Source organism: Bos javanicus, chromosome 20, assembly GCF_032452875.1.
Source record: "Bos javanicus breed banteng chromosome 20, ARS-OSU_banteng_1.0, whole genome shotgun sequence".
NCBI classification, from domain to species: domain Eukaryota; kingdom Metazoa; phylum Chordata; class Mammalia; order Artiodactyla; family Bovidae; genus Bos; species Bos javanicus.
Genome location: NC_083887.1, coordinates 39,240,765 through 39,267,829, shown reverse-complemented (window position 1 = coordinate 39,267,829; position 27,065 = coordinate 39,240,765). Strand labels below are relative to the sequence as shown.

The window sequence follows — 27,065 nt, the reverse complement described above, 5'->3', positions numbered from 1 at the left end:
GAGTTTGGCTTTGGACATTTTCTAGATTAAACCTTTTAAGCTTTAGAGCAAGGACAGTGATCATTCAGTTCAAAGCCTTGGGAAACTGAGACACACACAGGTTTTTTTTTTTTTTTCGGATGACTTAATATCTGAAGCATTTAAGTACCCATGTGGTGTTCTGGACTTCATGCAGCCTAGAGGACGGATGCACTTTCTCTGTGTTCTTGCACTCAGTGATGGCAAGGAGAAGGAGGACTTCCCCTTCATGAGGAAAGGACAGAGTCCTGAGAAATGGAAGATGTCCAGCCCTGAGACTCTCAGAGAAGGAAACTTCTGACTTGAGCCCTGGGTTACCTCTTCTGTGGCCTGTGGCTTTCTTGAAAGCCCTGCTTCTAGGCTAGGGTTGGAAGGGGTGCTAGGGCCATCTACTGGCCCCACCCTTGCTCTGAGAGGCACAGTCTTACTGGGTTTTCTGGTTCGATGAGTGCAGAGAGATGCAAAGTGTCCTGAGCCCATGGAAGACTGCAGTCCTTTAAAAGATTCCCTCTTGTTACTTTTAAATCTCCAGTGTCTCCTCTACATTTTCCTGGAAGTGGTCCATGGCAGAGTCTTTACTATGAATTGCCTGGTGATTCTTATTTTCAGGGTCACAGGAAAGCAGCCAGCCCTAGAGACCTGTCTGTAGAAAGTGCTGGGGAGAAAGGAAGATTCCCTTTCAGGGCAGAGGTGTCCATCCCTGGAAGCACCAGAAAGTAGGCTTAGCAAGGGTGCCGTGGGGGTATGTCTGGAAAGCAGGCTGGGCTTGTAGTTTCCCAGGGGCTTTGAGGTGATCCAGGGTCTTTTCCTCCTCTGTGAATCCCACGTGCCTCACACGCCTCCTGTTGACTCTTCTTCCATCACGAGTTTGTTCTCCACTCTAAAATCTTCAGTGGCTCACTGCTGCCTTTCCACGTTGGACACTTCTTAGTACTCAAGGCTCTTTTTGCTCTGATATCAAGGTCTTCTCTATCCCTTAATAAGATTAGAAATTAGTTTTTGTGCTGCCGAAAGCCTTCCTGTTACTGCCATTTGCAGAATTATTCTCTCGGGGCTGAGGGTCCGTGGAGGTGGACGCTTTGCTCGGGGCCATTTGATGTGTAATAGCTTGTTCAGGAAGAAGTTTTGTTTCTGGTAATATTCTGTTGAGTTGGAAGCCTAGACAACTACTTAAAACCAGCATACAACTCAAAACTGCAGTAAACGGGCTGGGAGAAGTGACAGCAAAAGTAGATAGGGGCGTCGCACGTATAAATCCTCAGGCTGCCTTGGGCTGGTGGCCGGTTGGTCCTGTCCCTTTATGGGCCCAGTGAGCTGTGGACCAGGTCAAAGGTCAGTGTTCTGTGGTGCCAGCTGTCAAGTTTAGCCGCAAATAAGCTAATGTGTAAACTGGCCTCTTGGTCTTTGAAAGTTGCTTCATCTTCCCCATTTCAGTTGAAAAAAGTTGCTTTGTTTCAGAGTTTGGTGACCGGCCGCTATTTCATTGAACTGTGGATGTTTTCTTTTGGGAAACCAGCCTTTTTAGGTGTCTCCATGGTGAAGGGAAAGGTATTTTTAAAGTTGCCCATTGCGGGGCAGGTTCTCATTTGAGTGACGGGGAGGGTGGAGAGCGGGGACGTTCTGGATCCTGAAGGCAGGATAGCTGTGGCTGCTGTCACTTACTGGCTCTACGTGTCCTCTTTGCTCCACAGACCAACGAGTGGAACAAGAATGATGACCGACTACTGCAGGCCGTGGAGAATGGAGATGCCGAGAAGGTGGCCTCGCTGCTGGGCAAGAAGGGGGCCAGTGCCACCAAGCATGACAGCGAGGGCAAGACCGCGTAAGTTAGAGATCGGCTTCTGACAGCTGCTTCGGGGTTCTCAGCTTGTTCTCTGACGTTCTCAGGATCCCTAGGGAAACTTTGCAAGTGCAGCTAGTACTGCCCCCACCGCCCACCCCTTGTTAAAATACGTAAGAGGATATTTTAGTCTAGTTCCTCTCCAAGTTCCAAGTAACACATTTGAGTTTTGCCTTGAATGGTTACATTTGTTCCTGGTGTAACCAAAGATTTTGCCAGAGAACAAATAGCACCAGCCTTGTAACCAACTAACTGATAGGTGGGAAATGAATCTGATCCCAGATTAGAAACAGCATAAAAGAGAAAGTTTTTTTTTTTCTTCTCATAACCTTATTATTTATAGTATTTGTTGTTCAGTCGCTCAGTCGTGTCCAACTCTTTGCGACCCCATGGACTGCAGCACACCAGGCTTCCCTGTCCTTAACCATCTCCTGGAGCTTGCTCAGACTCATGTCCATTGAGTCAGTGATGCCATCCAACCATCTCATCCTCTGTCTTTCCTTACTCTGGTCATTTTACAGAGAGGTTATTGACTTTAGATTTCTAATCTGGACTTTTATCAGCTAGGATTGTGTAGTCCTCACACCTCAATTTCTTCACTATGCAGTGGAGATGACAGTATTCAACCTCTAGGGTAGTTATGAGAATAAAACAAGATACTGACATTGGTTGGGTGACCCCAGAAGCAGGCTGTGAGGTATGGATTTGAGTGGAAGAAGTTTTTATAGCCCGTGATCTCAGCAAGTGGACAGTAAGGGAATGAAGCCTCTATAGCATGTTATTGACAGGTTACTGCTATGAGCAACTGAGACTCATTCCTGCTAAGGACCTCTGGGAATCTGTCTAGACTTAGAGTAGGTGTTGGCCAACTATGGCCCAACTGTCTGCCTTTGTAAATCGGGTTTTGTTGGAATGCAGCCACACCTATTCATTCAGCATTGTTTGTGGCTGTTTTCTGCACTGCAAAGGCAGATTTGAGTCTTAAGACAAGGACTGTGTGGCCCACAAAGCCTAACAATTTAACTAGTTTGCTTACCCCAGGTTTAAAGTATGCTTCAGAGTTGTCCCAGTATCCTTGCCTAGAAAATTCCATGGATGGAGGAGCCTGGTGGGCTACAAGTCCATGGGGTCGCAAAGAGTCGGACACGACTGAGCGACTTCACTCACTCACTCACTCAGAGTTGTCCCACCCAAGGGGTAAAGAAACTGGGATATCTCTGATCTCCTAACCCTGCAAGGTTGAGTGCCTTTGCTAGGGGCGATAACGCTTATGGCCAGAGCACCTCTAAAAGGATGAAGGAGGGGCACCTACAGCCATAGATGCCAGATGTAAAAAGCTGCACAGTGCCCAGCCCACAGTAAGCACTTGATAAAGCCAGCTCCCTTCCTTTCTTGTCCTAGATTGCTGTTGCTCAATTCTGGCAGCTCTGGCATTAGACTCTCTTGGGATGCTTTTATTTTTATTTTTTGTCAGCTTTGTTTTTGATTCTGCTGCACCTCTTGTGGGATCTTAGTTCCCCGACCAGGGGTTAAACTCATGTCCCTTGCATTGGAAGGTAGATTCTTAGCCACAAGACTGCCAGGGAAGTCCACCTTGGGGTGCTTTTTAAAATATGGATGCTATGCCCATCCTGATGTTCTGAATCATTTGGTCTAGGCAGAGGACCAGGAATTCATATTTTTAAAAGTATCCCATGTAGATTCAACCAGAGAGAACCATTCTCTGGAAATTAGATTGAGTGTAGATTGAAACATAGGTATCAAGAATAAATGGCAAATTGTCAGGGAAAATTGTCCCACTAAAAGTGCTATGCTGCGTGCTAAGTTGCTTCACTTGTGTCTGACTCTTTGCGACCCCACAGACTGTAGCCCACCAGGCTCCTCTGTCCGTGGGATTCTCCAGGCAGAATGTGGGAGGGGGTTGCCATGCCCTCCTCCAGGAGATCTTCCTGACCCAGGGATCAAACCCACATCTCTTATGTCTCTTACATTTGCAGGCATGTTCTTTACCACCAGTGCCACCTGGGAAGCCCGAAATTAACCCATCTTCCCAGCACCCACAGAAAAGGGTGATCCCATAGAGGAGACCCCAACTCTGTTGATTGGGAGCCACAGGAAGCTCAAAGGGCTAAGCTTTCTGTAGGAACCAGGCTAGCCAGCACATAAAGGGGAGAGGGTACACGTTCTCACACAGGTCAGGGTCTGGTTCTGTAGGAGATGCGCTTGTCCTTTCAGCCAGTCACCCTAAGTTGAACCCCACGCCCCCAGCCTCAGCTTGACTTCTTCTTGGCAGAGGCCTGTCTCAGGTGTGGGCACAAGGCCATATCCCTGGGAGCCCTGACTCGCCAGTCAGGGTAGTAGGCTGGCTTTGGGTGTTGCATCAGTTGCCTATTCAACCTTATGTAACTGTTAGTTCTTAGGTCTCCTGCACTCTAGACTATAATTTCCTTGCTAGAAGGGACTGTGACCTTACAGTTCCCAGCTGGAATTATCTAGCCAGTGGCTTGGTTTATAGTATTCTTTTTAAAATAATTTTATTTATTTTTGGCTGCACAGGATCTTCATTGCCACACGGGCTTTCTCTAGTTGTGGTGAGCAGAGACCACTTTCTGTTGTGGTACATATGCTTTTCATTGTGGTGGTTTCTCTCGTTGTGGAGTACAGGCTCTAGATGCCTGGGCTCAGTAGTTGTGGCACATGGGCTCAGAAGTTGCAGCTCACAGTCTCTAGAGTGCAGGCTCAGTAGCTGTGGTGCAGGGGCTTAGTTCCTGTGGCATGTGGGGTCTTCCCGGACCAGGGTTCGAACCCGTGTCCCCTGCATTGGCGAATTCTTAACCATTGGACCACCAGGGAAGTCCTATAGTAGATAGCCAATAAATATTTGTTGGATGAGTTAATTAACCTTTTCTTGTGATGCTACATTTGGAGTTCATGCTCTCTGAGCTACAGTGGCAGAGGCCACCCTCTTAAGCCTGTGCTGAGATTTTTAGCAGTAGGCCCGGTGCCTTTGTATTACTCTATGTACCACCATACAGCTTTCTAGGCTCCTCCTCCTCCCAGTCTGGCTCTGCAGATGTCTGCACAAGACAAGCTTTATAGCCATCCCAGAGAAAGGGAAGGGAACTGTTCATGAGACTTTCGTCCAAGACAATACTCACTAAAAAAAAGAAAACTTAGGTTAGCAGCTTTGCCATAATTATGATCACCTTGATCAATCTGTGCCTTTTGTTAATAAGATATTCCTTATGTATAGAACAGATGGTCAAATTTATTTTCTCTTATCTCTCTTTTTTAATTGTAAAATATACACATCATAAAACTTACCAGTTTAGCCATTTTAAAGTATCCATTTTCGTGGCATTAAGTACGTTCACAGTACAACCATCATCATCAGCTAGTTCCAGAAATGTTTCATCACCCCGAAAGGAAACCCACACCCATTAAACAGTGACACTCCTTAACCTCCCCTCCCACTCTTCCTGGTGACCACTAATCTGCTTTCTGTCTTTATGAATCAGCCTGTTCTGGATATTTCATATAAACCGAATCATACTATACGAGGCCCTTGGTCTCTGGCTTCTTTCAGCTTAATGTTTTCAAGGTTCATCCTTATTGTAGCATGAATCAGTAGTTCATTCTGTTCTTTTCAACTAGAAATGCACACAGAAGTTATAAAAAAAAAAATCACCACCTCCATTTAAAAGATGATAAAACTAAGGTCCATGTGAGGCATCGCTCCCTGAATTAACCCTGAGCCATTTCTAACATCTCTGCCTTTGCACTTATAAGCCACCATTTTTCTCTTCAGTGACACCTAGGTAGAAAACGAGAGAGACTCTATGCAAAAGGAAGAGAGGAGGTAGTTAATTTTTCCGTGCAAGATTTTTCATAAGACATCATAAGCTAACATTAAACTTTTCTGGTTGGACTGTTCCTTTTTGATTTTTAAAGTTATTAACTGATAATGGTAAGAATTTAGTTTTCAAAGCCACCATAGAATTAAATCTACCTGGCTTCATATTTTCTTTCAAATCTAATGGTCTTAGTGTTGAGAAGGAAGAGGGGGTGCTGTGGGGTTAGAAATCATCTCTCTTGTCCCTTTGTTTCTGTGTGTGTTAGTCGTTCAGTTGTGACTGACTCTTTGCGACCCCGTGAACGGTAGCCCTCCAGGCTCCTCTGTCCATGGTATTCTTCAGGCAAGGATACTGAAGTGAGTAGCTGTTCATTTCTCCAGGGGATCTTCCTGACCCAGAGATGAAACCCAGGTCTCTTGAATTGCAGGCAGATTCTTTACTGTCTGAGCCATCAGGAAAGCCTGTCCCTTTGGTACCACGTAATTCTGCAAGGCCAAATGTCTGCTGTAACAGTGAGCTCCAGGCAGCATTGTTCCCTTGGTTTCAGCATTCTTACCTTGCAAGTCTACACTTCTGGCTTTGGGTTAGTCTAATCTGTGCATTCCTACCTGCGTGTATGTGCATGTCCCTCAACCTATAGAGACTTTGCTGTTCTTGTTCCTGTTCTTTCCACGTGCATCTGGTTTGGTGTCAGGGGAATGGGGAACTCCCTAGGAGCAGTTCTGAATTCAGGGCGGACCAATGCAGAGTGTTCCTCCCTCAAGAACTCTTGCTCCATCAGCCCCCTGGAGCTTGCAGGGCCTGCATTTGTTTGAGGATGTGTATAGAATGTTTTGCATTTGTCTCCAAAGGGTAAGACTAGATCACATACCTGGAAGTTAGGTCCTTGACAAGACTTGGCCTTGTTCTCTGCCCACTCATTAGGGTTTACCCTTTGATTTATGCATACCTCCGTATCAAAATGAATTTGGAGGCCTGTCTTCTAGTGAGCTTTTGTGATAACCCATTTTGTCATCTTGCTCAGTGATGCACAGGGTTTTCCTATTGCCTAACAGCCTGGAGTCCTGACTTTGACTTTCAAGGGCCTCCTGGTGGCCCTGCCCTTGTTTTGCTGTTTTCTTACTCGTTTCTTCTGCTGGAGGTGGCACTGTCTGCTCCCTGCCTTCCTCTCCTGTGAGACCATTTAGGTGTTTGCCCCAGGTTCTCTAGTCCAGAATGCCTTCCTCCCTGATATTCTCAGTCCTTTTAAAAAATTTTTGTCTTCTCTTGGAAATACTAGAATCTTGATTGAAGAACTTGATGTAGAAAAGCCTCTACAGCTTAAATATGATCTATATTTTTTTGGGGGCCATGCCATGTGGATGCAGGATATTACTTGCCTGACCAGGGATTGAACCTGTGCCTCCTGCATTGGAAGTGCAGAGTCTAACCACTGGATTGCTAGGGAAGCCCCCAAGATCTGTGTTTTCTGAATGACTCAAATCCCTTACAACATGGAAGCTCTGTGAGGACAGGGATCCTATGATTTCAGTGGTGGTGTTGGTTTCTCCCACTCTTCCAGGCATATAAGAGGCACCTGGCTGCTATTTGTGTAAGTGAACTTTTCAGCATGGTTCTAATGGAGAAAACACTCTTTTTTGCTGGTACTATCTCATGGGTAAAGTTGTTAGGGTTGAACTATCATGGGGCTCAAGAGGAAAATAGCTGTCCTGGTGAACATCACAACCTGACACATGTCTCTCCCAGCTTCCAGTGCAATTTCAGTAGGGACAAACTCAGCCCTCACTACCTAGAGAATCAGACAACCCAGAAAGTCCCAAGAATGAGGCAGCCATCTCGGTTGACATTCTCCAGAAGCTTCCATAACCCAAGGTCAATAACCAGATGGGTGGTTTAGTAATTCTTCAAACTTTTCAGTTCTTCCTGGAATATTTCCTTTAGGGAGAGATAAGAAACCTTGTCTGAATTTTTTTTTTTCCTCTAAAACTGATCTAAGAGGGGTTAAAAAGGGGGTGGAAGCAATCAAATAACTGAAATTCATTTCACAAAGAGTAAAAGAAGGGTGATGTCTTGGGTCAGAAGAGAACAAAACAGAGCCGGGCAGAGAGCTTCAGCTGCGGGCTGTGTTTATGGCGTCAAGCTTGGCCTCCCTCAGCCCATCTGTTCTCTTTCCATGGTGGAGGTGAGGAAGGGGGAGATGCCATTGCCCTAAAACCTCTCACCATAGAACAAGCTAATTGTTTCAAGATTGTTTCCCCTACATTTGGATGTGCGTTTAATTAAAGTTATGTGTGTTTGTTTTAGGAACAACCAGACTAAATAAAATCACTGCTGGGACTGTGGTATTTGAAGAAATACCACCCAGCCGTGTGTGAATAGAGACAAATATATATATATATATACACGTGTTGTTGTCTGCATCCGTGTATGTATATGTATGTTGTCTGCATCCATGTTTAGCCCACCTTTCAAAGACCTGATCTTTTTGGCTTTGAAAACAAGAACTTGACTTGGTGGCACTTACATGTAAAATAGAGGAGGTAGTCCTCGAATTCTGCAGATCAATATGAAAAGGGGCTTCTCTGGCCGGTGGTTTGTTGTACTTCTGACTCTTCCTGTTTTCTGGAAGAGAAAACAAGAGATTTCCAAAACTGAAAACCCTTGGAAATCAGTCTTGGAAATCAAGTCATACCACCTGGTTGCCTTCTCTCACAGCTCTCAAATTCATTTACCTAAAACTGCAGTATACTTTATGTGTAATTGCAGCCTCCTTCTCAGCAAAATCGCCTTCCAGGCAAAACCACCCTGTGTTTTGTCTATATCCTGTTAATATCTGGCAGAGGGATGAACTGAAAGCTATAATTTCTTTATAGCCTATCTACTCTGCTTCTGGTCAAGTGCATTTTTGAAAGTGACATAATGTCTGTTCCTGTCTTGCAAATGTACCCAAATGTTTGCTTCTAGTTGGGAGGTATTAAAGTGCTCCAAAATCATTCATAAGCACATAACAAAAAAAGGGAGAAAATATGGTCCTTGCCTACAAGATGCACAGCATCTGGCTGAGAAGATAAGACCAACGGAAGTACTGGAGAATAATTAAGTGCTAAATCATAACATACTAACTGTAAGGGGTTCAAGATGGGAAGAGGTGGTGATGCACTGGAGTAGTGAAGGAATGCTTCCTGTGATGCAAGGTGGCCCCGAGAGAATGGGTTGGGAGGATGTGGTGGGGACAGGGGAAGTGGTAACATCCCAAATGGAAAAGAAAAACAATACCATGGTCATTATTTCCTTCCCTTCCTCCAGAGCTTATCATAGCACTTCAAGGTCAGGGACCCACTTGGCAACTAGATCCGTGGTTCTCAACCTAATTCCCATTAGAAGCTTCCTGGACAGCTTTGAGAAGTGCTGGGCATCACCCTCAGAGCTACCTGTGTAATTCCTATGGGGTGCAGTCTGGGCATGGGGTTGTTTCAGCACACAGGTGGCTTGAATGGTCAGCCCAAGCTGAGGACCATGGTGCTGGTCACTTTGCAGTGAGACCCCAGGCTTTATAGCCCAAAGCTTCCTATGGGTTTTCCCTCATGACAGGTTCCAGGGGGACTGAGGAAGGCCCAAGGAGCCCAGGTGAAATGTTTTCTAGCATACATGCACGTGTGTGTGTGTGTGTGTGTGCGCGCGTGCGCGCGCTTAGTTGCTCAATCGTGTCCAACTGTTTGTGACCCCATGGGTGGTAGCCTGCCAGGCTCCTCTGTCCATGGGGATTCTCCAGGCAAGAGTACTGGAGTGGGTTGCCATGCCCTCCCCTAGGGGATCCTCCCAACCCGGGGATTGAACCCAGTCTCCCACATTGCAGGCAGATTCTTTACTGTCTGAACTACCAGGGAAGCCCATCCACACATACATGTATATATCATGCTTGTGCACAGAGTAAAATTAAAATGAAAGATAAATTTTGTCATAAATTACGTTAAAGTTATATAATTCACAAGGTGTTTATAGGGAAATAGTGTCATGGGTTAAAGCTGAACAGATCAGGTTGCAAAACTGTGCTTTGGAAGGAAGACTTGTAACCAGGAAGTGGTGCAAATTGATGAGAATAGATACAGGGATTAAGAACTACAGTGATTAAAATATTGGTGGGGTCACAGGACTTTTTCATTTTGAAACTTTGCAAAGTCGGATTAAGTATATTGAAAAGGAAGGATTTTAGACACTCAGATGGCTTATTGTTGCCCAGGGTTGCAGCAATCTGGCTTTGCCTCAGGGGCGAGGCCTGCCGCCACATGCAGAGGTCAGGAGAGCCTGGGAAAGGGAGTTGTGATAGAGGGCGGAGCCGGGGCGAGTGGGCGTGGCCGGCAGCACACGCAGGCGTTGACCTCCATCCAGACTAACCTCGCGGGAGGAGGGGGCACCTGGGGCAGGAGGTTCTCACGCTGGCAGCCACCAGACAGTTCAAAGGTTGAGGCACATGACATCACTCAACACATGCCTGTCCTTTAGAAATGCTCCTGCTTCCTTGCCTGCATCCCTGAAAGTGACACTTTACAAAAGGCCGCCACCACCACCACCATATAGACTGCAGAGTCATTCAAGGTCCAGTTTGCCCTCTCTTTCATGAAGTCTTTTCTAATTTCCAACAGGGCTGAGCTTGACCTCAACCACTACCTCTCTTAAACTTGATGGGTCTTGTTTACTTATGTACCTATCTTACACAATTAACAGTTGTTATTTGTCATGTTAATATTGAGTACCCAACACTGGGCTGGGGGCTTTCATATGTGTTCTTAAGTCAACAGATAGTTGATCTTTCACCCATTAGAAAGATCATGTCAGTTTCTCCCAGTATTTCTCATCTGATGCTCTCAATCACCCTGGAGTAATTTGTGAAGAGAAAAGTATGGGTCAGAAAGGTTTGGAAATTGGTACAAATCACCCATTCTGGGTAATAGAGTCTGGGAGTCATGAATCAGTTCAGTTCAGTTACTCAGTTGTGTCTGAATCTTTGTGACCCCATGGACTGCAGCACACCAGACTTCCCTGTCCATCACCAACTCCTGGAGCTTGCTCAAACTCATCAAGTCAGTGATGCCATCCAACCATCTCATCTTGTGTCGTCCCCTTCTCCTCCTGCCTTCAGTCTTTCCCAGCATTCAGGATCTTTTCAAATGAGTCAGTTCTTCACATCAGGTGGCCAAAGGCTTGGAGTTTCAACTTCAGCATCAGTCCTTCCAATGAATATTTAGTATTGACTAGTTGCATCTCCTTGCAGTCCAAGGGACTCTCAAGAGTCTTCTCCAACATCACAGTTCAAAAGCATCAATTCTTTGGTGCTCAGCTTTCTTTATAGTCCAACTCTCACATCCATACATGACTACTGGAAAAACCATAGCTTTGACTAGATGGACATTTGTTGGCAAAGTAATGTCTCTACTTTTTAATACACTGTCTAGGTTGGTCATAGCTTTTCTTCCAAAGGAGCAAGCATCTTTTAATTTCATGGCTGCAGTCACCATCTGCAGTGATTTTGGAGCCCAAGAAAATAAAGTCTGTCACTGTTTCCATTGTTTCCCCATCTATTTGCCATGAAGTGATGGGACCGGATGCCATGATCTTAGTTTTCTGAATGTTGAGCTTTAAGCCAACTTCTTCACTCTCCTCTTTCACTTTTATCAAGAGGCTCTTTAGTTTTTCTTCACTTTCTGCCTTAAGGGTGGTATCATTTGCATATCTGAGGTTATTGATATTTCTCCCAGCAATCTGATTCCAGTTTGTGCTTCATCCAGCCCGGCACTTCACATGATGTACTCTGCATATAAGTTAAACAAGCAAGGTGACAATATACAGCCTTGACATACTCCTTTCCTGATTTGAAACCAGTCTGTTGTTCCATGTCTGGTTCTAACTGTTGCTTCTTGACCTGCATACAGATTTCTTAGGAGGCAGGTCAGGTGGTCTGGTATTCCCATCTCTTGAAGAATTTTCCACAGTTTGTTATGATCTGCACAGTCAAAGGCTTTGGCGTAATCAATAAAGCGTAAGTAGATTTTTTTCTGGTATTCTCTTGCTTTTTTGATGATCCAGCAGATGTTGGCAATTCGATCTCTGGTTTCTCTGCCTTTTCTAAATCCAGCATGAACATCTGGAAGTTCACGGTTCACGTATTATTGAAGCCTGGCTTGGAGAATTTTGAGCATTACTCTGCTAGCATGTGCTGCTGCTGCTGAGTCACTTCAGTCGTGTCCGACTCTGTGCGACCCCATAGACGGCAGCCCACCAGGCTCCCCCGTCCCTGGGATTCTCCAGGCAAGAACACTGGAGTGGATTGCCATTTCCTTCTCCAATGCATGAAAGTGAAAAGTGAAAGTGAAGTCACTCAGTCGTGTCCAATCCTCAGCGACCCCATGGACTGCAGCCTACCAGGCTCCTCCATCCATGGGAATTTCCAGGCAAGAGTACTGGAGTGGGGTGCCATTGCCTTCTCCATGCTAGCATGTGAGATGAGTGCAATTGTGTGGTAGTTTGAACATTCTTTGGCATTGCCTTTCTTTGGGATTGGAATGAAAACTGACCTTGTCCAGTCCTGTGGCCACTGCTGAGTTTTCCAAATTTGCTGGCGTGTTGAGTGCAACACTTTCACAGCATCATCTTTTAGGATTTGAAAGAGCTCAACTGGAATTCCATCATCTCCACTAGATTTGTTCATAGTGATGCTTTCTAAGGCCCATTTGACTTCACATTCCAGGATGTCTGTCTCTAGGTGAGTGATCACACCATCGTGATTATCTGGGTCATGAAGATCTTTTTATATAGTTCTTCTGTGTATTCTTAATACACAGAATTAATACACAGATGATATTCTTAATATCGTCTGCTTCTGTTAGGTCCCTACAATTTCTGTCCTTTATTGAGTCCATCTTTGCGTGAAATGTTCCCTTGGTATCTCTAATTTTCTTGAAGAGATCTCTGGTCTTTTCCATTCTATTGTTTTCCTCTATTTGTTTGCACTGATAATGAATACAAGAGACAGATCATTTGCCCTAAAGATTTCATACTTCCTAAGTGCTACTTTCAGACTGCATTCGTGAAACCAAACAGTCGTGAGGAAAAAGAGCTAATGTTCAGCTTAAGTGTCTCGGGGTTTCTTAGCTCTGGGTATGTGATCTTTCATCTGAGCGTCTCCTCCTCCTGTCACTAGGAGACCTCTGCCCTGAGAAGAAGCATGGCTGACTCTGTTAGCACATTATGGGCACTTAATAACAATAATCCTGTTTTTACTGTCTTTATTTATTTTATGCCAGTCACCTTTTATTATATCTACCTGAAATGTTTACCAGGAGAAGGCAACCAATGTTTCCATTTTTTAAACTTTCTGCCGCCTCAGTTACTGATAATAGCAGTGATCAGAGTCACTGTTGCACCTGCCTTTGAAATAGCTGAAACATAGGCAGGCTTACTACTTCTCTGCCGGAGGCGATTTCTCTTGGCCTCTGGAGTTGATCCCTGCTACAAGAGGAGAATAGTTTCAGAGGATAATAGTTTTTCAAGGCTTTTTGACTAGAAGCTATTAGACAGGGATGCTGTCCTTTCCCTCAGATTATAATCTGAAACGGAAATCCTGGTCTAAGGATTAAGGATTGTCCCACTGAAATATTTGATGTATGCTAAGCCTCATTTGAGCTCAGTGACCTCATTAAAATTTAGGTGTTGCAGCAAGTAAGTCCCATGAAACACTTGGTAGGCTGGGTTGAAATCACAGACTTTAGAGGTGTAGAAGGCTTCCATGATCATATGGACCAGGTGAGTGAACTGAAGCTGACGACTGTGGGTGACTTTATTGTCTCATCCTTGGAGATTGCTAAATTGAGACCAAAACCAAAGAGTGCTGACTTTTAGTTCCTGCTTCTGCCTACAATGCTAGTGGTCCTAAAAATTGGACATGTTTCAGAATCACCTAGGGGGCTTGTTGAAACACAGATTGCTAGGCTTCTTCTCTGAGTCTGAGCAAGATCCTTAGAATCTGTATTTCTGACAAGCCCCCCGGTGATGCTAAAGTCTTAGCTGGTCCAAGGGACACACTATATGATATGATGTTGGGGAGCAAAGTTAATAACATAACACATAACACAGCTTCTCTCTTAAGAACTTACCACCTGAAAAAAACATGGTCATGCCAGTTTATAGGTGTACCTTGGGTTGTTGTTTTTTAGTCACTAAGTCCTCTTTGTGACCCCATGGGCTGTGACCTCCCAGGCTGCTCAATCCATGGGATTTCCCAGGCAAGAGTAATGGAATGGGTTGCCATTCCCTTCTCCGGGGCATCTTCCCAACCCAGGGATTGAATTTGAGTCCCCTGCATTGGCAGGCAGATTCTTTACCACTGAGCCACCAGGGAAGCCTGTGCCTTGGTTTAGTGAAACACAAAATAGAAACTTCAGATAGAAAAGACAAATTCAAAACTGAAACCTGCATTACCCCCATGCCTCACCCCAGATCACTTCTCTGCTAGGAAAATTGCAATAGGCTAAACAAAATCTCTGCCATCAAGGAAGGTATATTCTAACAGGGCAGTCAGACAATAATCACATGCCTCTTTAACGTAATGTCAGGTGCACTGAAAAAAAAAAAAAAAAACAGCAGCTAGGGGCCACTATGAATAAACCTGGTTAAGAAAGGCCTCTCTGAGCAGATGCCTTCATTTGAGCAGATTCCTGAATTGGAATGAGGTACAAGCCATGCACTTTTCTAGAACTGTCCTGGTGGAGGGAACAGCTGGGCAGATGCTCTGAGGTAGGAGGGTGTTTGATGTGCCCAGCGAACAGAGAATCAACTAGAAGATGAGATCACAATGGGAGCCAGTAGCCCCTCATATAGAACCTGGTGGGCCACGGGAAGATTTTGGATTAAATCCTAATTCCAAATACTTAATTTCCCTTATTCATATGATCTAATATTTTTTTCCCCTTCCAGAAAGATGCCTTACAAAAGGAATGCAGTTAAAGTATAGACAATTTGGGGGAAATGCTGATGTTCTTAGTTCAGTTCAGTCGCTCAGTCGTGTCTGACTCTTTGCGACCCCATGGACCGCAGCACACCAGGCTTCCCTGTCCATTACTAGCTCCCGGAGCTTACTCAAGCTCATGTCCATTGAGTCGGTGATACCATCCAACCATCTCATCCTCTGTCGTCCCCATCTCTCACCTTCAATCTTTCCCAGCATCAGGGTCTTTTCCAAGGAGTCAGTTCTTCACATCAGGTGGCCAAAGGATCAGCATCAGTCCCTCCAATGAATAATTCAGGACTGATTTCCTTTAGGATGGACTGATTGGATCTCCTTGCAGTCCAAGGGACTCTGAAGAGTCTTCTCCAACACCATAGTTCAAAAGCATTAATTCTTTGGTGCTTAGCTTTCCTTATAGTCCAACTCTGAAAAGCTAGTTATTATTGTGAAATAATAATATAAATAATAAAAGGAAAAGTTGGTTATTATTGTGAAGTATTTCTGAGTCTCACTGACCATTGTTACTCCTCTCTTGGAAATAAAGAGCTTTAAAAAGAAAGAAGGGAGATGTGGGCTTAGCAGGGAGGAACTGCTAATAGGGTCAGGTCAGTGAACTCAAGTCCTGATCTTTTCCACATTTCCCTAACCTCTCTTTTCTGGTGGCTCAGAGAATGGTAGAGAATTCACCTGCAGTGCAGGAGACCTGGGTATAATCCCTGGGTCAGGAAGATCCCTGGAGAAGGGAAAGATAACGCACTTCAGTATTCTTGCCTGGAGAGTTCCATGGGCAGAGGAATATGACTTCCATGGACAGAGGGGCCTGGAGGGCTACAGTCCACAGGGTCACAAAGAGTCAGACAGGAACTACTGAGCGACTGACACTTTCACTACTTTCAACCTGAGCCTCACCGACTTCATCTATGAAGTGAAATGTTAGACCAGTTTATTCTTCTCAGTCTTCTAACTTGCTGGAATTCTGGGTGTGTCTGATGGTGCTAGTAGGGTTTGGTGTATGGTTATTTTCTATAGCTTGACTTGGGGAGTAAAAAATTGGTTGCAGAAGCAGTGGACAGGACTAGAGAGTTGCTGGTGGTGGCCAGCCTGTTGCATTCCTGACCTCACTCGGCTGGCCAGCTCTTTTGGGATCGGGAGTTGGGTTGCTTGTGAAGAAAGAGTTGGAGTGAAATCCTTCACTCAAGAAAGAGTTCAAGTGAAAGCTATGAATGAACATGCATTAACAATCCAAGTCTTCTGAAAGTAGCCCTGCGAGTTTGTGTTTCCTCCAAATATATGGTTCAGCTGGCAAACAGGAACCAAAAGAATTGTGCTGGTAATAGCTCTGCAAGATAAAAGGAACCTTCATGGCCATCACTCACAGGCTTTTGAATAGCAGCAGTTTCAGATCCCCTTCAGGTTAAGGACCTTGAAGAATATCGTGGCCTTGTCCCGAGGTTTTGAATTCGAGAAAGTTTGCACAACTTGCTGAGTGATTTTGAAGGATATGAAGCCTCTGTTTTGGGCTCTGTGTGCTGTGGCAATTGGATACATTCCTTTTCATTTGAGACCAAGGGCAACCCTCATCTGCCCCAGTAAGAAGCCTGTATTTGCCTTTTGGCCAAATATTTCTAGTTATTTTAATTTAAACTTTGTTTCTTTAAGAGCGGCATAGCCAGTAAGTTGTATTATGTGGTGTTTCATAGCTTGCAGGCAGATCTAACAAGTACTGTGGTTTCTCAGTGCATGGTGATGAAGGGCCTACTCTGCAGGCAGAACACCAAGGTCAGAATTCAGGCTCCCCTACTTACTGGTTCTGGGACTTTGTGCAAGTTCACTGGACTTCTCTGTGCCTCAGCTTCCTCCTCTGTAAGATGGGATGATGATAGTTATTCCTTCCAGAGCCTTGTTGGGGGATGTAATGAGTTATGGGGCATGGTATTTCAATAGATAAGCAGCTTTTAAAAATATTTTAAAATTTTTTACTTATTTTTATTTTTCGCTGCTCTGGGTCTTTGTTGCTGTGTGCGGGCTTTGGCTACTCTTTATTGCAGTGCATGGGCTTCTTTTGGTGTGAAGCACGGGTTCTAGGCACAAGGGCTTGGTATTTGCAGAGTGCAGACTTAGTTGCTCCAGGGCGGGTGGAATCTTCCTGGACCAGGGATAGAGCCCATGTCCCTTGCACTGGCAGGCGGATTCGTATCCACTGTACCGCCAGAGAAATCCTGCTATTATTGTTGATGCCACTGTTTTTTTTTTAGTTGCTCAAATATGGTTTAGAGGCAAGAGAAGTGAAGTTAGTACCTCAAGCATGATGACAAGGCAGCAGGCCCAGCGTGGTGTTTCAGCCTCCTGGGCTACTCGTTTTTTTCCTGCTGTTCTCCTTCTGCACCTTTGGGCTGCCACACAGCTGTTGTTCTGGGCTCTCCAGGTCTTCTTGGTCTTTTTATGGGAGTGGGAGGGAGGGAGGAGGAAGAGGAAAGGATGGTTGGTGGGTTCTGGGCGGGATGGGGAATCATAAAACTCTTAAGCACAGAAACCTTGGGAACTTTCCAAGTGACAAAAACAGAGAAATTCCAAATATCAGTAAGCAGCAAAGGGATCAAAGGAGCATGAAGTAAATCTGCAGGCCACTCTGTTTGTGCCTTTTAGTTACCCCTCTGTTGAAGGGCTCAGCTGAGTTTTTTTTACAAGAAAGCTAAACATGGCCTATTATAATGAAACTTAAAACAGCATCGATTCCTTTTTTGTGGGGCAAATCCACAAGATTGCTTTCAAGGCTAAGGGATTATGTTTTCAAAAGAAGTTTGAAACAATGGGTGCCTTGGTGAAAAGGATGGTGCGAGGTTCTGAACTCGCCCTCTGTTTAGAGCAGCAGACTACTGCAGCAGACTACTTTGAAAGCAGTCACGTACATGGGGATCAACTGGGAAACTTGTAAACACAGCTTTTGGATCAGTGATGCTGGGTGGCGCCTGAGAGCCTGCATGTCCAACAGCTCCTGGTCCATGGATCACCCCGCGAACATCCAAGATTCAGGCTACTGAAGTGCTGTCACTTCAGCTGTACTGGAGTCTGGACGGCCACCCTGCTGTATCCCTGGGCAGTGATGAGTGTCCCTGTCACTGGGCCTGGGGTTGGGCAGATGGATAAAGGTTTTTATACCCCTCCCTCCTCCACGGAGTTCTTGACCTCTCTAAATGAAGGGATAAGCCAATAGACTGTCTCATAAAATATATTCCTATCGACACTTGAGTGACATTTCTTGTCTTTAAAAGGAAACTGGAGCCTATTATACAGAGTGAAGTAAGCCAGAAGGAAAAACACCAATACAGTATACTAACGCATATATATGGAATTTAGAAAGATGGTAACAATAACCCTGTGTACGAGACAGCAAAAGAGACACTGATGTATAGAACAGTCTTATGGACTCTATGGGAGAGGGAGAGGGTGGGAAGATTTGGGAGAATGGCATTGAAACATGTAAAATATCATGTATGAAACGAGATGCCAGTCCAGGTTCGATGCATGATACTGGATGCTTGGGGCTGGTGCGCTGGGACGACCCAGAGGGATGGTATGGGGAGGGAGGAGGGAGAAGGGTTCAGGATGGGGAACACATGTATACCTGTGGCGGATTCATTTTGATATTTGGCAAAACTAATACAATTATGTAAAGTTTAAAAATAAAATAAAATTTAAAAAAAATTGAAGTATAGTTGATTTACAGAAAAAAAAAAAAAAAGGAAAGGCCCCACTTTTTAATTAGGTGTAAAAGCCTACAGAGACAAAGCCCAAGGATGTTCTGATTTCATTTTGCCTTCACTTTTCTATTCCTCTAAGGAGAAATTTCAGCTGATAATTAGTTACAATAACTACCTCAAAGGGTTCATTAAGAAAGACTTAAGTGTTTCTTCTGTGGGAAATTTAGGTGTAATTAAAATTCTCATCTCTCAAATTAAAATTTGCCAGACAAGCCTTGGCTAGGATGTGGACAAATTAGAGCCCTCATGTTGCTGGGGATGTAAAATGGTGCTTTAGAAAGTAGTCTCGCATTTCATTAAAGACTTTAACATAGTTACCGTTGCTGCTGCTGCTGCTGCTTAAGTCCCTTCAGTCGTGTCCAACTCTGTGCGACCCCATAGACGGCAGCCCATCAGGCTCCCCCTTCCCTGGGATTCTCCAGGCCAGAACACTGGAGTGGGTTGCCCTTTCCCTTCTATGGTTCAGCAATTCCACTCCTAGGCCTGTACCCACTAGAACTGAAAACAGGCGTCTACACAAGCACTTGTACACAAATGTTTTAGCAGCCTTATTCAAAATAACCCCAAAGTAGAAACAACCCAAATGTCCGTAACTAATGAATGAATAAACACAATGTGATATATCCGCTCAGTGGAAGGAATATCATACTGGTATGTGCTACACATGGGTGAGCCTTGAAAAGAGGCCAAACGTGAGAAGACAAACACAAAAAAATCTCCTACTGTATGACTCCATCTTGATGAAATGTCCAGAATAAGCAAATCCATAGATAAAGTAGATTAGTGATGGCCAAGGGCAGGCATAGGATGGGAAGTGAATATTAGTGCACATGAATTTTCTTTTTTAAGTTGATGAAAATATTCTGGAATTAGATAGTGACGTTGGTTGCACAACTTTATGAATATACTAAAAACAACCGAATTGTGCATTTTAAAATGCCGAATTCACATACCGTAAAATAAAAATTTGGGGATCTGCCCATGCTGTTTCTTAAGTCTTTATTTAATTTGTTTTAATAGGATTATCTTTCAGCATCATGCATTTGTTTTAAACAGTTTGTCACAGTTTCTCAAGCTGGGCACTACTGACATTTTGACATGTTGGTACGATTCACATTTTAGTCCGAGAATTGTTTGTTTTGGGGAGCTGTCCTGTGCACTGTAGGATGTTATAACAGCGTCTCTGTTCTTTCCTCGGTGGCTCAGTGGTAAAGAATCTGCCTGCCAAGCAGGAGACATGGATTCAATCCCTGGGTCGGGGAGATCCCTTAGAGAAAGGAATGGCAACCCACTCCAGTATTCTTGCCTGGAGAATCGCATGGACAGAGGAGGCTAGCAGGCTCTAGTCCGTGGGGTCACAAAGAGTCGTACATGACTGAGTGACTAGTCTCTTCCCTTTCCTTCCTGGTCATTATACATTAGAAACCACCCCCCACCCTGTGAATAATAATCACAGCTGTGTCCAGGTGTTGCCAAATGTCCCCTGGGTGGGGCAGAATCGCCCCCCGTGGAGAATCACTGGTTTATCTTTAGTCTTCCTGTGAAAAGCTGAGATCCATGAGGGCTTCTTTATTCACCACGTGTTTCTCAGTGCTTAGAACAGTGTCGGCACATAAATAAATACCTTACTATGGTAAATATGTAAATTAATTAATATATTTAGCTATAGCAGTTTATAAAAATAGACAACTATAGAAATGATTCCATGCTCAAATTAGTTCCAATGCCCTGGGATTAACTTTGTCAAGAACAGCCTCTGTTTTGGGGTGAGGGGGGCTGTTCTTCAGCCTAGTACTTTTCCTACCCACCTCCCCCAAGTCTGCAAACTGCCTTTACCTAGAGGTGTGTTCTTCTATCCAGGGTACAGGCTGTTAGAGGCCACCAACCAGGAGCTTCCGTAGTTGTGTGCGGACTCGGGGTGCCATCTGCTCCTCAAGCCTGAGGTAACACCACAGATGCCACCTGCAGCCCTGACCAGCATCCACCAGTCGCCGGGACTGCTGCCCTGAGGATGCCTGCGTGTATCGGGCACTGCATAAGAAAGGAAACCTATTCACTGTCATTTACAGATCTGGGTTCTGTGAATGACTAGCCATGCTTTCCCACCCAGCCAAACCCAGCTCTCCACTTAAGTATCTTATAAAAAGTTACTCAAGTGGAGGCTAAATGCTAATGACTTGTGCTGCCACACCCTGCTTTGGGGATTGTCACTTCTCAAAGGTGCCTGAATCTTAGCGGCTCAAGCGTAAGCATTAGATAAGGCTGATCTCAGATGGTTTTTGTTTTTGGTGGTGTTTTGTTTTGTTTTGGTCATCAATGAGTGTAACTCTGTCTTTCTTGCTTTTCTTTCTTTTTTTCTCACATTTTTTAAAAATTGGAAGATAATTGCTTTATGACATTGTGTTGGTTTCTGCCATTCAGCAAGAGAATCAGCCCTAAGTATACATAGATCCCCTCCCTCTGGAACCTCCCTCCCGGGCCTCCTTGCTCTTCTTCTTGCTTTTCTCCTCCTCCTCCTCTCTTCTTTTCTTTTTTTTTTTCATTTTTATTTTTTTTATTGGAGTATACTTCTTTTACATTGCTGTGTCAGTTTATACTGTACAGCAAAGGGAATAAGTAATGTGTATGCACATATCCCTTCTTTTTTGGATCTCCTTTCCATTTAAATCACAACAGAGCGCTGAGTAGCATATACCCAGAGAAAACCGTATTTCTTTCTTCATTTCTTAAGCAGTGATGGTTCTGACCTAATTTCTGTTAGTCTGTCTTTTCTGAACATTGAGACAAATCCTTTTATTAAGCAGAATGCCTCCGTCCCTGTTCCTTGGCTTGTGTTGATGAGGCTCTGATAATTGGTGGCATTTCTTTGGATATGTATCCATGCTTCACATTTTGCTAAGCGCTTTTTGCATATACCTCATTTCATTCCTCACAGCCCATTTTACACATGTGGAAACTGGGATACAGAGACCACTTGCCCAAGACCACTCAATGTTAATAAGCGGCGGAGTGCAGATTCAAACCCAGTTAGCCTGAGCCCTTGAAGATTATGTGTATTGCCTTCCCAGTATCCTGCTTCTTGTTATACTTCCTCATCTGGCTGCACATTTGTCCTTCCTCTAAGCTTTAATAAAGCTCTAAAGTTTGGAAGTTTTGTCTGATTTTTCAAAATCTTGGGTGTTTGGAATAAGGACCAGATGTTCTGAAGTTAAAACCTTATAATGACTGGGTATCCAAATTGAGTACACACAGAATAGCAAGGTAGTTTTCCCACCTTGTCCTTCTGTCTAATGGCTTAAGAGCTTGAGAAGAGCTGCTTCTAAAAAAAAAAAAAAAGAAGAGCTGCTTCTAGGCACAGGGCTGGGGGAATGAAAGAGGGAAGATAGGGCTTTCTCTTCCAGCAGCTGGAGGAGAATTGACCAAATGACACAGCTGCATTTGTTGGTCATTTGTTGCTCTTCGGGTGTGAGGTAACTGCACTAAATGTGTAAGTGGTGTTGGTGTGAGGGACTTGCTGACAGTCATCTCATTGTCTACTTTGTACCTTATTTCTTGTGCATTTGTACAGCTTCCTTAAGAACAGGGCAAAGCTAAATCAGTACACTGATCATTTGGGTTGTTCTTTGATGTGATGATTGATTTGGCAAACTCAGGTTATAGACATTTTATCCCAAATTAGGTAGTAAAATGATTTTTGGATGTATTAAATAAAGGGATACTCTATAAGTATCAGAGTATTTTATCACAGTGATCAATAAATACCAAATAACTATATGTCTTGGTGGTTATTCTTTCTTATTTTATATTTTCTCTTTCTAAATCTAGCCCACATATTTTTAAATGATAGATCATAGTATAAAATAGCATATATAGTATGTATTACAAAGAATGGTGTACCGTATTTATATAGAGTGTAAAATGTAGTATATGGTGTTGAAGATGAAGAGGCCTTGTTATTTCACAGGATATGCTCGTAGAACTTTTAAAAACCTTCCCAGTTTTAGAACATGGCTGTAGTATGTACAGCCCTGTGTGTGCCCATATGTGTTGTAGATGGAGTGTTGGTTATTTTATCAAGAAAATCTACAATTTAAAATCTGAATTATAGCATTTCTTTTTTGCATCATGTTCTAGACTGAGCACTGGCTCTTATTTGTCAACTGTTTTTCTTATCCTTGGAGTGGGGTCTCTTAAACCTTTTAAACTGGCTCGTACTTTGGCCTTAACACTATATCCAAAAATCCTTTTGAAGTCACTTATCATATTCTGTGCAATTAAGGTAATTTGACACATTCTCCCATCAAAGCATTTTAGTCACTATGCCCAAATATCTTAAAACAGTCAACTCAATTACATGCAGAGTTGAAATATTTTTGGCAGTGGGTTTGACATGCATTTATTGTAGTATTAAATATGGGGATGTACAGTGGTGAAAATGCTTAAATTTGTTTGTCAAAAAATCTGGAGAACTGATTGGCTATCATACACATGTCTATTTAACTTACATACATTAATCTTCTCATACCACACTGGTCTCCTTTAGAAGACACCAGGCAACCAACTTGTTCTTAAGAAGGCTTTCATTTAAAGTAAAAGATCAGATGTTTCTTTTTCCTGTATGAACTATATTTCTGGAAAACAAAATTGTCATCAAGGGAATTTTTTCTCTAGAAGAATTCCAGCTAATGAATAAGAAAAAAATCATGGATTAAAATGTCACCACTTGGCCAACCACAAATCAAAGGATGACTCCAAGTAGTGATTATCAGTGGTTGCTAACATCACTGAAACGGAGCCAGCTAGACATTACGTGTCTTCAGTGAAAGTACATGATACCACTCATAAAGTTGCTTTGCCAAAAACTGAGCCTGTATCAAACCAAGCCTCTAAACCTAGCTACAAGTTTACAGAACAGGTAGAGGCAAGAGAAACATGTTAAAAAAATACTGTGGGGAGGGAGATGCAGAAAAATTCAGATACTGAAAATTCTACAGGCCCAAATGTATGGCTTTTTCATAAAACAAATTGCAAGAACCGAAAAAGAAAAAGGGAACATTATTAGACATCAACCGGATCTCAATATGTTGACCTTTTTTGATTCCCATAAACTATTCAAAAATGATAATATTTATGAAACAATTGGAAATATTCAATGCCTGAATATTTGGCATTATTGAAAAATTACAAAATTTTAAGTTGTGATGATATTACTACATTTTCATTAAGAGCCATTTTATTTTAGAAATACATTGAAATATTTAAGAATGAAATGATATGACATGAAATTTGCTTCAGAAAATAATAATGGTTGGTAAGGGTATACATGAAACAAGGTTGTTGGATACAAAAGATTTCATCGCATTATTATTTCTACTTTGCAAAGTGCTTATCTTTTAAGTATATGTGTAGAAAAATTCAGAGATGAAAAGATATAAATGAGATCCTTAAGAACAATTTTTATGTGACATCCACAATAAACACCTGGAAATGAGTCTCCTTTCAGAAACACCTTGAAATATTGGTTTAGCTAGTTGAATTACATCAACTAAGAATGATTTGATTAGCTAAAAATATGAGATTCTGCAGTATAAAAATACCAGCATGAATATCTATCATTATATATGGATAATTGGCTGTTTATTATTATTTATCTTTATACTAGTTCATTTTCTCTGTAAGAACAACGAGTGCTGAAGTTTCAGGTGAAATGTATGAGGATAAAATTATGAATTGGGAAAAGACTCGTTTTATTTTTTCATCAGAACACAGTGTTCTGCAGAATAATAATTGGAGATTTCCCAAAATAAAGGAAAAAGTCTCTTCATGATTTAAACTCTGAAGAGAGACAGCAGAATAAAATCACATGCACACAGTTTATTAAAACATATTCAGTGAAACCTTAATTAACTGGATCCCTCAATACAATGTGTTATAGCCATCAAAGATGGATTGCTATAATAATTTCATTTTAAAAAGCAATGTCTAAGAAAATTGGATTGGATAATGAGCCTAACTTCCTAACACCTCACTTCTCTTGACTTATAATGACCACTGACCTTTCAAATATGACGCTGAAAATTACACAACTGCCAAGCCATCCATAGAATATCGTGTCACATTCATCAGAGCACATTTATCAGCATGCAGGATTGGCCTTACAGAAATGGTTCATTGTCACATGTGTCTGCAGGTTCAATGCCCTGTAAATATAGTGTGCAATCCAGAGAAAATACAGAGCTTCCCCTATGACTCGGCGGTAAAGAATCTTCCCATAGTGCGGAGGATGTGAGTTTGATTCCTAGGTCAGGAAGATCCCCTGGAGGAGGGACTAGCTACCCAATCCACTCCAATATTCTTGCCTGTAAGATTCCATGGACAGAGGAGCCTGGTGGGCTACAGTCCATGGGGTCACAAAAGAGTTGGGCATGCCTGAGCAACTGAGCATGCGTGCTGAGGAAATCCAGGAAGTCTTAGAGTAGGAAAATAGTTATCACAGGGAGAAAGGAGTTAGCAACTAGAAGGGGCACATGGAGATCTTCTGGGGTGCTAAGAGGAGATACAAGGAGGGATTTTGGGTCTCTGGCCACATTGTGTTTCTTCAGTATGAAAGCAGAAGGGACATGTTCCACTTGAGAAGTTTTAGCAAACTACACAATTATGACATGTGTAGCGTAAATATGTTAAAGTGAAAGTGAAAGTCGCTCAGTCACGACCAACTCTTTGTGACCCCATAGACTATAGAGCCCATGATTCACTGTTTAAAGATGAAGTTTACTAATTATAAAATTGTTACCCCAACAATGCTGAAAATGGCTGTTATTATTTATTGTCCTGCCTTTTGGTTAAGCAGTATTTAATTAGAAATTTCATTTAAACAAGTCGCGTGTTCCCAAGTCATTCCATATGATCAAAGCTTCACTGTAATGTGTAAACATTACACAAAATGTGTAAATCTATTATAAAGTAGATTTTGACTTTAAAGAAACATTACACATAAGTTGCTGCACAAATGAAGAAATGGTCGATGTGATCAGAGCCAGGGAAGCTAAAATGATAGAATGTAAGAGCTGGAGGGAACATTAGAAAGCATCTGAATCTATCCACACACTTTACAATGAAGGAAATTTAGGCTCTGAGAGCTTAAACTGACTTCCCAAAGATACATAGCTGACATATGGCTGATCTGCAACCAGAACTGATATAACCCTATTTGCTGACCTGCCAACCCTCAGTCAGCCCAGTTCTCCAGAGCAGAGGTGTGGGGTCAAGCTCACCTGAGTTTAAATCAGTTTAGCTCTTGGATTTGCTACTTGGGTGTGACTATGGACCCCAGTGACAGATCCTGTGCTGTGGAAGAATATTACCTAGGCATTAATTCAGAGTTACAGACACCAAGTATCCTGAGAAGGTAACTCCCTAAGACAGGTCTGAGGCAGTTGGAGAGCTCAGACGTGCATTAACCTCCTTCTCAAGGCATGGCTGCTCAGTGGAATTCTGCTTTCCTTCTGCCCGTGGAAGTGCCCTTCACCCCTGGAATCTGCGGGGAGGATGGGTGTGGCATTGGATGTTGTCTCTTTTTTAAAATATTTATTTATTTTCATTGGAGTATAATTGCATTACAATGTTGTGCTAGTTCTGCTGTAAACAAAGTGAGTCACCTATATGTGTACATATATCTCCTCCCTCTTGACCCTCACTTCCATCCCACCCATCTAGTTCATCACCGAGAACTGAGCTGAGCTTCCTCTGTTATAAGGATATTATCTCTTTCTAATGATAAGTCTAAACGTGCTGAGCGAGGTTTGTGCCCTCACGTGTCACTGAGTTCCAGTGCCTGATTGTGGGCTTCCTTTAATGCTGTTTGTACCTGAGTGTAGACGCCTGCCATCTAATGGAGATGGTGTTAGGACTCATGTCAAAAGGCTTTTATGGTGAATTCTCTGGTGGTCCAGTGGTTAAAACTCCCTGCTTCCCATGCACAGGGCACGAGTTTGGTCTCTGGTCAGGGAACTAAGATCTCTAACATGCTGCTTGACATGGCCAAAAAATTTAAAAAAAAATTTTTTTAAAGGCTTTTATGAGGATGAAAAGAACTAATGTACTAAAGTGGGTAATAAGATGCTTGGCACACATTAGGCATGTAAAAAAAAGTTGTGTAGTTGTGTACAACTACAGATAACTATTGCTATCTGCTAAAACACAACAATGGATTTGATACTGATGCTGTCCAAGAACCCTGATCATTGTTTGACTTGGACAAATTTGCCTTCAGAGAGTGCATTGCTTAAAAATAATGGCTTTGTTAAAAAAACACTGGAAAACAGAAAAAAGTTGATAAATTACTTATATATTTAGGAATTGAATCAAGTTGGGACTCTGGTTATTTTTTCCTAAAGGGGTAAGAAATGTCATTGAATTTTACTTTTTTCAAGCCTGTCTTTACATGGGAAGACCTAAGATCTAGCTCCTTATCCATTACTTAATAAAAAGTATCAATGAGCAAATTATCAGACCACTTCGAGCCTCTGTTTTCTCCTTTTTAAAATGAGAAAAAAGTAAGACCTACTCTCGAGGTGGTTTGGAGCTTAAGT

The 27,065-nt window shown here is 42.9% G+C and overlaps 1 protein-coding gene across 6 annotated transcripts in view; it reads left to right on the top strand.

Annotated features, from left to right (window-relative positions):
• RAI14 (retinoic acid induced 14) overlaps positions 1-27,065 on the top strand; it is a 161,372-nt gene that overhangs the window by 98,032 nt on the left and 36,275 nt on the right. For all 6 annotated transcript variants that reach the window (XM_061393765.1, XM_061393764.1, XM_061393763.1 and 3 more), the window contains exon 3: positions 1,710-1,840. In XM_061393765.1, coding sequence (XP_061249749.1) covers positions 1,710-1,840 — 131 coding nt within the window. The remainder of the gene's footprint in view (positions 1-1,709; positions 1,841-27,065) is intronic.